Below are 15,326 nucleotides of genomic sequence, written 5' to 3' on the forward strand. Positions count from 1 at the left end.
ATTAGATTTAAAAACAGATTTAAAAAAACACCTTATGGAACTGCAGGAACTGTGAAGCAACACAAACATAGTCACAGACATATGCATACACACATATGCATTATACACATTTACACATGGATTTTGTATTATATATATATATGTGTAGTAGGCACCTGAAGGCACACAGTCTGTGAATGTATTGTAATGCTTTTAAAATAGTATAAACCTACAATGTTGCTGGACCCCAGTAATGGGGATCCAAAATAAAAACAAATACAGCTTTGCACACTCTTAGCATTCTCTCAACCAGTTTCACCTGGAATGCTTTTCCAACAGTCTTGAAGGAGTTCCCACGTATAGTAAGCACTTGTTGGCTGCTTTTCCTTCACTCCATGGTCCAACTCATCCCAAACCATCTGAATTGGGTTGAGATCGGGTGATTGTGGAGGCCAGGTCATCTGATGCAGCACTCCATCACTCGCCTTCTTGGTCAAATAGCCCTTACACAGCCTGGAGGGGTGTTGGGTAATTGTCATGTTGAAAAACAAATGATAGTCCCACTAAGCACAAACTAGATAGGATGGAGTATTCCTGCAGAATTCTGTGGTAGCCATGCTGGTTAAGAGTGCCTTGAATGCTAAATAAATCACTGACAGTGTCACCAGCAAAACACCCCCACACCATCACACCTCCTCCTCCATGCTTCACGGTGGGACCCACGCATGAGGAGATCATCCGTTCACCCACTCTGCATCTCACAAAGACACAGCGGTTGGAACCAAAAATGTCACATTTGGATTCATTAGACTTAAAGACAGATTTCCACCGGTCTAATGTCTATTGCTCGCGTTTCTTGGCCCAAGCAAGTCTCTTATTCTTATTGGTCCTTTAGTAGTGGTTTCTTTGCAGCAATTGGACCATGAAGGCCTGATTCACACAGTCTCCTCTGAACAGTGATGTTGAGATGTGTCTGTTACTTGAACTCTGTGAAGCATTTATTTGGGCTGCAATATCTGAGGCTGGTAACTCTAATGAACTTATCCTCACCTTAAGCTGTTCTTGCCATAATATGGACTTGGTCTTTTACCAAATAGGGCTATGTTCTGTATACCACCCCTACCTTGTCACAACACAACTGATTGGATCAAACACATTAAGAAGGAAAGAAATTCCACAAATTAACTTTTAACAATGCACACCTGTAAATTGAAATGCATTCCAGCAGACTACCCCATGAAGCTGGTTGAGAGAATGCCAAGAGTGTGCAAAGCTGTCATCAAGGCAATGGATGGCTACTTTGAAGAATCTCAAATATAAACATATTTTGATTTAACACTTTTTTTTGGTCACTACATGATTCCATGTGTGTTATTTCATAGCGTTGATGCCTTCACTCTCATTCTACAATGTAGAAAATAAAATAAAAATCCTCCTATACACAGTTGTACTATGTATTTCTCTTTTACCCAGGTTCTCTTCTCCTCTTCCCAGGTTGTTCTTCAGACGGCATTATGCAGTGACCACTGTCATCTTCTGTGCATTGGACCCTCAAGATCGGAAGTGAGTCAAATATGCCAGAATTAACATCATTTGAAATAAAAGTACTGTGGTAAGGATGTCATCAGCTTACACTGTCTGTATGATGCCTTGTATGTTCCTTCTGTGTTCTTTTCCCCATCCATTCTTAGGTGGAATAAAGATGGCTGCACTTCAGCAAAGATCTTTGGCTTTGTGGCGAGGAAGACGGGCAGTGGGCAGGACAACGTGTGCCACCTGTTCGCCGAGCACGACCCCGAGCAGCCCGCCAGCGCCATCGTCAACTTCGTCTCCAAGGTGATGATTGGCTTCCAGAAGACCAAGTAGCCCTGCAACGCTGCTAGCTAATTGGCTAGTGGGGCTGTTTCTAAAACTTAAAACCGTACAACCCTCAACCTGAAGGTTATGAGCCAGGACTTGGACAGGAAGGCAGTGGAACAGAGTTCCATCCACAGAACTAGAATGTGTTTTGCGAGATACTATTTCAATGGTTACACTACCTAAGAATGGGATACAATTGATAACAATAATCTTGAGGCGAGAGAAACGCACACCTATTTAGGCAGGGTGCTGGCTAGCGGAGTGGAACACTTAAAAAAAGTAAAGGAGAGCCGCACACTCTAGGAGCTCAGATGCAAAAAATATTTATGTCCAACGTTTCGACAGACAAGCTGCCTTCATAAGGGCAGCACTCCTTGTCTGTCGAAACGTTGGACATAAATATTTTTAGCATTTGAGCTCCGAGAGTGTGCGGCTCTCCTTCTCCTTTATACAATTGGCAACGAGCATGAAAAGACTTACAAGTTACAACTCCACAACCTATCCAAGTCATCTCCTGCTTACAACACAGAGGGAACTGTGGACCACCAGCAGGACAGGAGACTCATTGAGATCTTTCATTGAGTCGAATGAAAACTCAGAACCTTTGCCATCATTTTCTAACAGACTCTTTCCTTATGATGATTATTAGGGGCTTGTCTGGAAGGAAAAAGAGAATATACAACAGCTATGTTATAAGATGTGTATTTCATATTTATGTGTCATTGTAGAACTAATACAGATGTTTGCATTTCTGTCTCGAAAGGGCTTACAGTTTTATGTATCCCAAATCTTTACAAGTTAGTTACATATTCCTATTCTCAACATACTCTGTATGATGTGATACTATACTAAAGTTAGTTACATATTCCTATTCTCAACATGCTCTGTATGGTGTGATACTATACTATACTATACTATAGGGAAGCATAGAAGCCTGGCATGTAAGGGTTTTGTCATGTTTAATATTTAACCAAAAATAAATCAACTATATAAAGCATTATTCAAGCTATTAAAAACAGTACTAAAAAAATACTGTAAATCATAACTTCTCCTTGTGTTATCAAAAACTTTATTTTTTTAAATGCATCATATACTATTTGAAAAGTAATATCTATTGACTTTATGTTAGAACAAAAAAAATATAATTATTTTCCCTAAACTAATGTTTCACCATCCCAAACATTTATCTTGAATTTTGATATTGCTCAACTCTGGATATGCATGCGAATTAAAACCACCATCAAAGCAATAACACACAAAAATGTAAAGATCTGGAAGGGGAGCGTTGGAATGAATCAGACCACAGAAAAATATTATATATGTAAACCCTAATATATTCTATGATTCCTTTATATCATTTGTCAATTACATGTACTTTGAACTCATGTACTACTTCGTTCAGTACTGCTTTGTCTGGAAGATTGTTTTAAAATTGATACATTTCTGTATGTTTTTCCTTTGGCTAGTCTCAAATAAGTGTTTAAATGGACTATTTGGTGGTATATTATTGGCACTAACTATATATTGAAATGTCTCAGTGTTAAAATATATACAGTACACTGAGTGTACCAAACATTAGTATTGATTAATATTAAAATTTAGTTGCACCCACCCTTTAGCCCAGAACAGCCTCAATTCGTCAGGGCATGGACTCTACAAGGTGACGAAAGCGTTCCACAGGGATGCTGGCCCATGTTAACTCCTGCAAATAACTGCTTCCCACAGTTGTGTCAAGATTGCTGGATGTCCTTTGAGTAGTGGACCATTCTTGATACACACAGGAAACTGTTGAGCGTGAATAACCCAGCAGCGTTGCAGTTCTTGACACAAACCGGTGCGCCTGGCACCTACTTCCATAGCCCGTTCAAAGGCACTTAAATATTTAGTCTTGCTCATTCAACCGCTGAATGGCACAGATACACCATCCATGTCTCAATTGTCTCAAGGCATAGAAATCCTTCTTTAACCCGTCTCCTCGCCTCCATCTACACTGATTGAAGTAGATTTAACAAGTGACATCAGCTTTCACCTGGATTCACCTGGTTAGTCTATGTTCATGGAAGGAGCAGGAGTCCTTAATGTTTTTTATACTCAGTAGAGGATATTTGTATTGTATATTTCATTTGGAATTATGAAATAAATATTGTGTTGGAACAATAGGCGATCATTGGGGCTTGATTGAACTCGATGGAAAAGTGCAAAAGTGTCAACACCGCCCACCCAATGCATCGAGTGAGCTCAATGAAGTGCAGCTTTTTAATCACTTTAATTAACTTTTTCACGGTCACATTTCTTCATGTCAAATAATCAGGGCAGGGACCACCTAATTCCAATACACTTTGTTTATATACAATACATTCATTGTTTGTGTACATTTTAGTTGAGTATTTTTTTTCCATTTTGCTCATGATGTACTAATATGATTTACAGTCTGTACCTCATAATACCTTTACTATCTCACGTTTGAAAAAATAATTATATTTTTTTATGTTTCATATTGATTTGCAGCAAGTGACATAAAAAGTTCATTTGTATATGAGAAATGGTATTTTCAATGTTGAATGTGAATAAACAAAAGGGAAAATGATGTCATTGGCCCACTTACAATTATTATTATTATTATATATATATTTTTTTTTTGAGAGAGAGCATATGATGGAGATTTGTTGAGTTCGACAGTATGCACGATTTATGTCTATTTTTCAGCCAGGAAACCAGAAGAGGGTGCTAGTAACGCACACATCCATGTCTGTAAGATCCTTTGTGACGGAGCTCTATGGTTGTTGTTGTGCTTGCTCTAGGTGATGTGTACCGTAATGTCTGGACACATTTTCTACCCCAGCATTGGAAGGTGAAGTACAAGTCGGGCAAAACAAGTCGGCTAACCTTCACATGAAACAGGTGACAGATTAGGAGAGTAGATGACAGCAGCACAAAATCAATATTAAAAGAATGATTGATTAGAAGATGATCTGTGCACTGGATCGATCCTGGGTCGTCTGGTGCTCTGTGTCAGTCCTGGGTCGTCTGGTGCTCTGTGTTGGTCCTGGATCGTCTTGTGCACTGTGCCGGTCCTGGGTCGTCTGGTGCACTGTGCCGGTCCTGGGTCGTCTGGTGCACTGTGCCGGTCCTGGGTCGTCTTGTGCACTGTGCCGGTCCTGGGTCGTCTGGTGCACTGTGCCGGTCCTGGGTCGTCTGGTGCACTGTGCCGGTCCTGGGTCGTCTGGTGCACTGTGCCGGTCCTGGGTCGTCTTGTGCACTGTGTCGGTCCTGGATCGTCTGGTGCACTGTTTCGGTCCTGGATCGTCTGGTGCTCTGTGTCGGTCCTGGATCGTCTGGTGCTCTGTGTCGGTCCTGGATCGTCTGGTGCTCTGTGTCGGTCCTGGATCGTCTGGTGCTCTGTGTCGGTCCTGGATCGTCTGGTGCACTGTGCCGGTCCTGGATCGTCTGGTGCACTGTGTCGGTCCTGGATCGTCTGGTGCTCTGTGTCGGTCCTGGATCGTCTGGTGCTCTGTGTCGGTCCTGGATCGTCTGGTGCTCTGTGTCGGTCCTGGATCGTCTGGTGCTCTGTGTCGGTCCTGGATCGTCTGGTGCTCTGTGTCGGTCCTGGATCGTCTGGTGCTCTGTGTCGGTCCTGGATCGTCTGGTGCTCTGTGTCGGTCCTGGATCGTCTGGTGCATTGTGTCGGTCCTGGATCGTCTGGTGCTCTGTGTCGGTCCTGGATCGTCTGGTGCTCTGTGTCGGTCCTGGATCGTCTGGTGCTCTGTGTCGGTCCTGGATCGTCTGGTGCACTGTTTCGGTCCTGGATCGTCTGGTGCTCTGTGTCGGTCCTGGATTGGCTGGTGCTCTGTGTCGGTCCTGGATTGGCATGACTATGACAGCAAATCATGCAAATGTTGATGATGTCACAATGCAGTCTATTGGTTGATGGACCCTAAAGACAATCCAGGAACATGTCATGTAACACTTGAGGAAATCAAGACATGTTCCTCTGCTCTCTCTGGTTGGTGCAGGTCTGGACAGGTCTATATTTAGCTGGTCCGGTGATGAGACTGAGGCACAAATTGCAGTGTGAGGAGAGGAGGAGAAGGAACCCCCTCCCCCCTATTGTCCTTGGACAGATGGTAAAAGAAGAATTCCCAGGGAGGGAAGAATGGGAAGAATGGAAGTATGGGCCCAGGTGTACCTGTCCCAATACCCCCTGGCCCACAGAGAAAAAGGAATTTGGGGAAAGTACAGAGAAGCAATACATTTTACGAGAAGAGATTATGAAATTGCAAGTATCAGACAAGTTTAATTTAACAGACAAACATAGAGAGAGAGATATTCTATTGAGCATGTTGTCCATACCTTTCCATCACAGGGTTCAATGCGTCACCATTAATTTGATCCAATAGTCTCTTGTACAGAACAACATGCAGCATAATGACAGTAAATTCTCAGAACAAACTGGAGAGAGAGAGAGAAAGAGAGAGAGAGACCTCCTATAGACTCTACTGAGCATGTTGTCCATAATATATTGGGTTAAATGCATTCAACATACATTCATTAGATACTGTAGTCTCTTGTCCAAAAATAATAACATGTATTATAATAACGTCTAGGAAAAGTGCACTGGATCCGAGTGCACTGGATACTGACAAGGAATTCTTCAACTACCATCACTATTCTGAAGCGACTCTGACCCTGAACAGAAACCCAATCCCTACTGATGGCCCACGTGAAGAAAATACTACAGCTTACTATAGAATACTACAGCACATGCTGTATTAAATTGCAGTAGACTTTATAATACTATACTACAGACTGTAGTATCCCTTTACCATGCGTAGTACTTACTATATAATGTTGTATTATCCTGTAGAATACAATAGTAAATACTATAGTATTATCTCCCAAAACACCACAGGCTGCAAAAACACTTTAAAAAAAACTTTAGTAAATACTACATTATTTAAATTGCATATACACATTCCCCTCACCTATATCCCAATTTGTACCACCCGTCAGTGAGAAACCTACATGCCATGTATAGACCATATTGTGCTCCATAAATGTTACAGAAAACAGCATCAGTGCTGAACGAACCGCTGAACGACCTATCTAGTATTCACTGCTGTGTTTATACCATAGTTTATACCGTATTTATACCATAATTGTCACGCCCTGGTCGAAGTATATTGTGTTTGTCTGCATTTATTTGGTCAGGCCAGGGTGTGACATGGGTTTTTTGTGGTGTGTTTTGTCTTGGGGGTGTCTAGCATAGTCTATGGCTGCCTGAGGCGGTTCTCAATCAGAGGCAGGTGACTATCGTTGTCTCTGATTGGGAACCATATTTAGGCAGCCATATTCTTTGAGTGTTTCGTGGGTGATTGTTCATGTCTCTGTGTTTGTTGTCACCAGATAGGCTGTATAGGTTTTCACGTTCCGTTTGTTGTTTTGTATTGTTCGTGTTTTTTCATTGTCATTAAACATGTCTCAAAAATACCACGCTGCATTTTGGTCCGCTTCTCCTTCACCAGACGAGAACTGTTACAGAATCACCCACCACAACAGGACCAAGCGGCGTGGTAACAGGCAACAGCAACAGCAGGAGAAACAAAGAGAGGAATGGACATGGGAGGACGAATTGGATGGAGAAGGACCCTGGACCCTCAGCCTGGAGAATATCGCCACCCCAAAGAAGAACTGGAGGCGGTGAAAGCGGAGAGGCGCCGGTATGAGGAGGCAGCACGGCGACGCGGTTGGAAGCCCGAGAGTCAGCCCCAAAAATTTATTGGGGGGGGGGGGCTCAGGGAGAGTGTGGCAGAGTCAGGAGTCACACCTGAGCCAACTCTCCCTGTTTAACGTGAGGAGCCAATGTGGAGACCAGAACCAGAGCCGGTGTTGGAGGTGAGCGAAGCAGAGACTGTGAAGGAGTTAATGGGGAAATTGGAGGAGAGAGAAATGAGGGAGTTGCTGTGTTGATGCTTTTGCATGGAATTCGCCCGACGGAGCGTGTCGGATTTGATGGCAGCTGGGTCAGCGCTCCATACTCGTCCTGAGGTGCGTGTTAGTCGGCTGGTGAAGTTGGTGCCAGCCTCACGCACCAGGCCTCCTGTGCACATCCCTAGCCTTGCACGTCCTGTGCCAGCCCTGCTCTCAAGATCTCCAGTACGCCTTCACAGTCTAGCCCATCCTGTGCCACCTCCACACACCAGCCCTCCGGTGGCAGCTCCCCGCACCAGGCTTCCTGTGCGTGTCCTCGGCCCAGTACCACCAATGCCAGCACCACGCATCAGGACTACAGTGCGCCTCGCCTCTCCTGCGCTGCCGGAGTCTCCCGCCTGTTCAGCGCTGCCCGAGCCTTCCTCCTCTCCTGCGCTGCCGGAGTCTTCCGCCTGTTCAGCGCTGCTGGAGCCTTTCTCCTCTACAGCGCTGTCAGAGTCTCCCGCCTGTTCAGCGCAACCAGAGCCTTCCTCCTCTCCTGCGCTGCTGGAGTCTCCCGCCTGTTTAGCGCTGCCAGAGCATTCCGCCTCTACAGCGCTGCCGGAGTCTCCTGCCTGTTTAGCGCAGCCAGAACTGCCAGCCTGCATGGAGCAGCCAGGGCTGTCAGTCTGCAAGGAGCTGCCAGTCTGCAGGGAGCTGCCAGTCTGCAAAGAGCTGTCAGTCTGCAAGGAGCTGCCAGAGCTGCCAGTCTGCATGGAGCAGCCAGAGCTGCCAGTCTGCAAGAAGCCACCAGAGCTGCCAGTCTGCATGGAGCAGCCAGAGCCGCCAGTCAGCAAGGAGCAGCCAGAGCCGTCAGTCTGCCAGGATCCGACCAGTCAGCCAGACTCTTCCAGACCCGCCAGTCAGCCAGACTCTTCCAGATCCGCCAGTCAGCCAGACTCTTCCAGATCCGCCAGTCAGCCAGACTCTTCCAGATCCGCCAGTCAGCCAGACTCTTCCAGATCCGCCAGTCAGCCTGACTCTTCCAGATCCGCCAGTCAGCCAGATCTTCCAGATCCGCCAGTCAGCCAGACTCTTCCAGATCTGCCAGTCAGCCACTCTTCCAGATCTGCCAGTCAGCCTGTCACCGTTTTTTCAAAATCGAACCCAGAAGCAGACCAGGACAAGGAGAGTAGGAAGAAGGTGAGTATTTATTTACAAGTGAATGTGAATGGGTAGATATATCCAGGTGGCGTAGCGGGCAGCGATGGTGAGTTGATGGGTGTAAATAGGTGGATCCAATGGGGTAGCGGAATCCTCCGAAGACCAGGCGGGAATGGGGTAAATGATCCGGGTGAGTAACTGAAGACAGAACAAACAGAGGTAAGTTTAAGGCAAGCAATACATAAAAAACAACAAAACAAATTCTATCCAACTTGAGGCTGATACTATGACACAACATACTGTTCATGGCTAACGATCCGGCAGGGAATGGATGTCAGGTCCGGGCTTATGAAGAGGAGAGATGATGATCAGGACCAGGTGTGCAGATAGCTGATGGGATACAGGTGCGGGTAATCAGAACTCCCAACTGGCTACCTTGCCCGGCAACCAGACAGGGTGCGTTCCAGGACGCCGGAAAAAACACTCCAAGACAGAACACAGGCAAAAAACAGACTCAGGAAACGGGATTCGTGACACAGCCAGACTCTTCCAGATCTGCCAGTTAACCAGACTCTTCCAGATCCGCCAGTCAGCCAGGATCTGCCAGAACCGCCAGCCAGCCAGGATCTGCCGGATCCAACTACCTGCCTGAGCTTCCTCTCAGTGCTGACCTTCCTCGCAGTGCTGAGCTTCCTCTCAGTGCTAAGCTTCCCCTCAGTGCTGAGCTTCCCCTCAGTCCCGAGCTTCCCCTCAGTCCCGAGCTTCCCCTCAGTCCCGAGCTGCCCCTCAGTCCCGAGCTGCCCCTCAGTCCCAAGCTCCCCGTCAGTCCCGAGCTGCCCCTCAGTCCAGTGGGGTTCTGGGTGAGGACTACTAGGCCATGGTCGGCGGCGAGGGTGGACTATCTTAGGATGCGAGGACGAGGGACTAAGACATTGATAGAGTGGGGTCCACGTCCCGCGCCGGAGCCCCCACCATGGACAGACGCCCACCCGGAACCTTCCCTATTGTTTTGATGTGCGTCCGGGAGTCCGCACCTTAGGGGGGGGGGGGGTTCTGTCACGCCCTGGTCGAAGTATATTGTGTTTGTCTGCATTTATTTGGTCAGGCCAGTGTGTGACATGGGTTTTTTGTGGTGTGTTTTGTCTTGGGGGTGTCTAGCATAGTCTATGGCTGCCTGAGGCGGTTCTCAATCAGAGGCAGGTGATTATCGTTGTCTCTGATTGGGAACCATATTTAGGCAGCCATATTCTTTGAGTGTTTCGTGGGTGATTGTTCCTGTCTCTGTGTTTGTTGTCACCATCTGTATAGGTTTTCATGTTCCGTTTGTTGTTTTGTATTGTTCGTGTTTTGTCATCGTCATTAAACATGTCTCAAAAATACCACGCCGCATTTTGGTCCGCTTTTCCTTCACCAGACGAGAACCGTTACAATAATATACTACAGTATTTTTTTCATGTGGGGAGTCTCAACCAGGGCATAAACGCTGCAATTGTCCCATGTTTTCTGATCTGCTCAAGGGCCCGTAACAGACACTGATTAGGGCTGTCACACATACAGTAATAAAAAACTCAGCTCTGCCAAACAATTTCACAAGTTCACACAAGGCTGTTTTGAGTAGGAGCTCTTCAAGTCTGGATTGGCCGGTGGTGGCCCTTGGCCCGCCACTAGAGTGTCAGGAACAATGTTCGAATGAAAGGCTTCGGCCATCAGAGACAAGCTTCTCTATAGAACTCTGCTCTTGCCTGCTCCCCTCCTCCCTCCCTCCATTCGCTTGTTGTTTAATTAGGGAGGAAAGGAGGAGATGAGGAGGGAGGGGAGGGGAGATCCCATTTTGTAGGAAGAACAAAGGTAGGGGCGCAGAAATAGAAAGTTCAATTTTGGGATCGCTGCACAAATGCCACGCACTGTTTGATTTTGAGCCGTCTTTGCCGCCCAGCGCCTACGTAAATACCTTGTTAGGGTTACTGGAGGCCATTTCACCTACTCTGCAGCAGCTACAGAATATTTGTAGTGGCCCCGTTTATACCTGGTGGTGACCTGCGTCCGTTGTCCTGATCATGTCTGATTATACATGACCCTACATACTAGAGGTTGTATGGATGTAAAAGGGCAGGGTGCAGATCAGAAGCTTTAACTAACCATATATAACCAATAACCACGCCCCCCCCCAAAAAATGACCTAGATTACATTTTTACCATTACATATGAAACCCATACGACGTTTCATCAGTACCCTGACGACCTGCCGACAGAACAACAAGGATCAACAGTTACAACATATAGCAGGTTAGGAAGGAGGGAGGTGGCTGGGAAGGTATCTGGTGGATTGCTGTCATTTGAAGGTGAGGTTCTGCAGTTCTGCAGGCCTGCTGCTGTGTAACACTTGACTGTGCTAAAAGTGGAGGAGGTGACCCATTTAGACTGACTGCATGCATGGGGGAGTGTGTTACAGGCCAGACAACAGAGACTGCTAATCACTACCAGTCTCTCGCTCTAACTCACACTCCACCTCAACAACACTGTTATTGTGTCCCAGATGGCACCCTATTCCCCTCCTTGCACACTCATTTCCACCAGGGCCTATAGGGAATAGGGTGCATTTGGGACCAACCCTGTATGGGACTTGAGTGACTGCCCTCAGGGTCACAACAAGGCCAGGCCACTATTATATAGATCAGCTCAGCCATGACTGAGCTTACATTAAGTGGACACTGCAGGAATAGCAGGGCAGTGTGTGTGTGTGTGTGTGTGTGTGTGTGTGTGTGTGTGTGTGTGTGTGTGTGTGTGTGTGTGTGTGTGTGTGTGCGTGCGTGTGTGTGTGTGTGTGACTGAGTGTTTGTGTGCGTAAGTGTGTAGAGATTCTATCTCCCTCCCAAAGGATAGAACTCTACACTCGTATCAGAGGTAGTTTGGTGGTTGTGCCATTTAACCAGGATGTGCACTCTCTCTGTGTCTTCTGCCTCCCTTTCTAAACTCCACAGTTTCCTTGGTGTTTAATCTTTGTCTCCGTTCCCTTTCTACAGTAGCTTTAGCAGTTTATGTCACATAACAAAAGGAATAAAAACATGAGCTGGCGTATATCCAGAAAAATGTGTTTGTGTGGAGGTGCTGACTAACGACGAATAAACTATTAAAATAAAGAGAGTTGCACAGTCCATATATACTATATATCAATGTGCCTTCTTCAGGGTGTGATGCCGAAATAAAACAAAAGTCAAAGAAGTATTCATAGAAATATTTGATGTGAACAGTCCCTATGGAAATTAAGCTCAACAAATTAGCGGATCGCCGAAGTTGTCAAAGATGATTATAACTCTCTTTATAAAACTCTCAGCTCCCCACTAAGATTACTCTATAACTCTGGTTCTTTCCTTTCCACGTAGGCAATACACCACATCTCGCAGCCACACACCACCGACACATCTAAAATAAGTGAACCATTGACTGGCCTACGACTGCCAAGTGGAGCTATTCCATCCACCACCTATGATTTGCATGGGGCCTGACATGTCATTGTCCACCAGCAGAGCACTGTCTTTGTGTGTCTGTGTGAAAACTGTACGTGTGTGGTTGCGTGTATTGCAAGTCACCAACAGAACGAAGGCTACGCACACGGAGCTAGGAATTCATGTGCATGAGTATGAGTGTGTGTGTGCGTGCGTGAGGTGACTATTCTTGCAAAAATACGTATGTGTGCGCATGAGTGTGTGCATACATGCACGCAAAGTACACATACTGTAAGTGTGTATGATTATTTCTGCCAAACGACATATCCAGGCTACCGTAAGTGTTCAGTGCATGTGTGTGAATACATGGGTGCATGTACAGTACATATGAAGACGGGGCAGCTGGTCGGCACCACTCTCAGCTCACTTCCTTGCAGCTCTGCAATCGATCAGGTAGGGTCCTGAGAGCTGCACTCTCTATTCCCCGTCTTCCCATATCGCACACACACACACACACACACACACACACACACACACACACACACACACACACACACACACACACACACACACACACACACACACACACACACACACACACACACACACACACACACACACACACACACACACACACACACACACACACAAATGCTCTCCTATGTCTTCCACCATCATTCTGGGCTAATTGAAGCCTTGGGCTGGTCTTCCATCCTGGCCTGGGCTGGCCAGGGGCGAACGACTACAACAGACTACTGTAACTACACCAGGACCAGGCAGGCTTGCAGGGTCCTTGTTCCTCGCACGACACAAATGGGCTACTCTAAAAACAAGACGGGAGGGAAGGGAGAGCCTCCAGAAATAGATGTATGTCGTCGGTCTGTTTGTTTACCGTCGTCGGACTGGGCTGATGATTGAATATTGAGACTAGTAGTGCGTCTGAGATTGAAATGAAAGGGAATGGTTGGCTGGATGAAAACTCTGCAATGAAATACAGTAATATTATAACATATGATGTAGGAATGTAGGAATCAAGGAATGAGCCCACATCAACCTAGATTAACAGTTTATATCTTCTTCTGCAGTTTTGTACTTTACAGTTGTAAGAGAGATATACATTTTGTTCACTTAAGAGAAAGAATTTGAAAGGCACTCAGACAGAGTAAATGATCCTACGTCTGAGAGAGTCACGAGATTGGTCAGGGGAAAAGAAAAACAGAGAGTACCAGACATGTCATGTGATCTACCGTCTCCTTTCTGCAGGACAACCCCCGCCACACACACACACACACACACACACACACACACACACACACACACACACACACACACACACACACACACACACACACACACACACACACACACACACACACACACACACACACACACACACACACACACACACACACAACCCTTTCCTGGGTAAACTCAGACACGTTTGGCTCAGTCGACCTCCAGCTGATTTAACTATGTGCTTTTCTCTCTGTGAGCTTTGGCGCACCTTGCAAATTCCTGGGATTTTACTGTCTCTGCAGTAATCCCATTCAGCACCCAGCACAGCACCATACTCGCTCCAAGACTGTCCATATTGTATCTTCAGACAAGCAGAGTCAGGGACCATTCAAAGACTCATTGTTTGAAACAAGATTTTATAATTGAAATTGTATGCCTAAGGATGACACTGTTGTTGGTGGTGATGGTGATGATGATGGTACTGACTGACAGCAGTAGTCCTTAGTAGGCCTATAGCTCTCTCTCCTACAGCAATTTTAGTCGGAAGTTTACATACACCTTAGTCAAATACATTTAAACTCAGTTTTTCACAATTTCTGACATTTAATCATAGTAAAAAAAATTGACGTACTTTTTGGAGAAATGTCTTCTGGTCTGATGAAACAAAAATAGAACTGTTTGGCCATAATGACCATCGTTATGTTAGGAGGAAAAAGGGGGAGGCTTGCAAGCTGAAGAACACCATCCCAACTGTGAAGCACGGTGGTGGCAGCATCATGTTGTTGGTGTGCTTTGCTGCAGGAGGGACTGGTGCACTTCACAAAATAGATGGCAACATGAGGAAGGAAAAGTATTTGGATATTTTGAAGCAACATCTCAAGACATCAGTCAGGAAGTTAAAGCTTGGTCGCAAATGGGTCTTCGAAATGGACAATGACACCAAGCATACTTCCAAAGTTGTGGCAAAATGGCTTAAGGACAACATAGTCAAGGTTTTGGAGTGGCCATCACAAAGCCCCAACCTCAATCCCATAGAATATTTGTTGGCAGAACTGAAAAAGAGCGTGCGAGCAAGGAGGCCTACAAACCTGACTCAGTTACACCAGCTCTGTCAGGAGGAATGGCGCAAAATTCACCCAGCATATTGTGGGAAGCTACCCGAAACATTTGACCTAAGTTAACCAATTTAAAGGCAATGCTACCAAATACTGTGTATGTAAACTTCTGACCCACTGGGAATATGATGAAAGTAATAAAAGCTTAAATAAATCATTCTCTCTACTACTGCACCGTATTGAGGGATGGTGATGGATGGGGCCATGTATCACAAGATCTTGGCCAACAACCTCTTTCCCTCAGTAAGAACATTGAAGATGGGTCGTGGCTGGGTCTTCCAGCATGACAATGATCCGAAACACACAGCCAGGGCAACTAAGGAGTGGCTCCGTAAGAAGCATCTCAAGGTCCTGGAGTGGCCCAGCCAGTCTCCAGACCTGAAGCCAATAGAAAATCTTTGGAGGGAGCTGAAAGTCCGTATTGCCCAGCGACAGCCCCGAAACCTGAAGGATCTGGAGAAGGTCTGGAGGACTGGCCCAAAATCCCTGCTGCAGTGTGTGCAAACCTGGTCAAGAACTACAGGAAACGTATGATCTCTTTAATTGCAAACAAATGTTTCTGTACCAAATATTAAGTTATGCTTTTCTGATGTATCAAATACTTATGTCATGCAATAAA

At 45.9% G+C, this 15,326-nt stretch overlaps 1 protein-coding gene across 1 annotated transcript in view; it reads left to right on the forward strand.

The window, feature by feature from the left end:
* The window catches only part of LOC135558791 (tensin-3-like), a 90,542-nt gene extending 86,116 nt beyond the window's left edge, over positions 1-4,426 (forward strand). The window contains exons 25-26 of the mRNA XM_064992927.1: positions 1,474-1,542; positions 1,671-4,426. Coding sequence (XP_064848999.1) covers positions 1,474-1,542; positions 1,671-1,845 — 244 coding nt within the window. The 3' untranslated portion in view covers positions 1,846-4,426. The remainder of the gene's footprint in view (positions 1-1,473; positions 1,543-1,670) is intronic.
* The last annotated feature ends 10,900 nt before the right edge of the window (positions 4,427-15,326 follow it).

The sequence above is a fragment of the Oncorhynchus masou genome, chromosome 17, assembly GCF_036934945.1.
Source record: "Oncorhynchus masou masou isolate Uvic2021 chromosome 17, UVic_Omas_1.1, whole genome shotgun sequence".
NCBI classification, from domain to species: Eukaryota; Metazoa; Chordata; class Actinopteri; order Salmoniformes; family Salmonidae; genus Oncorhynchus; species Oncorhynchus masou.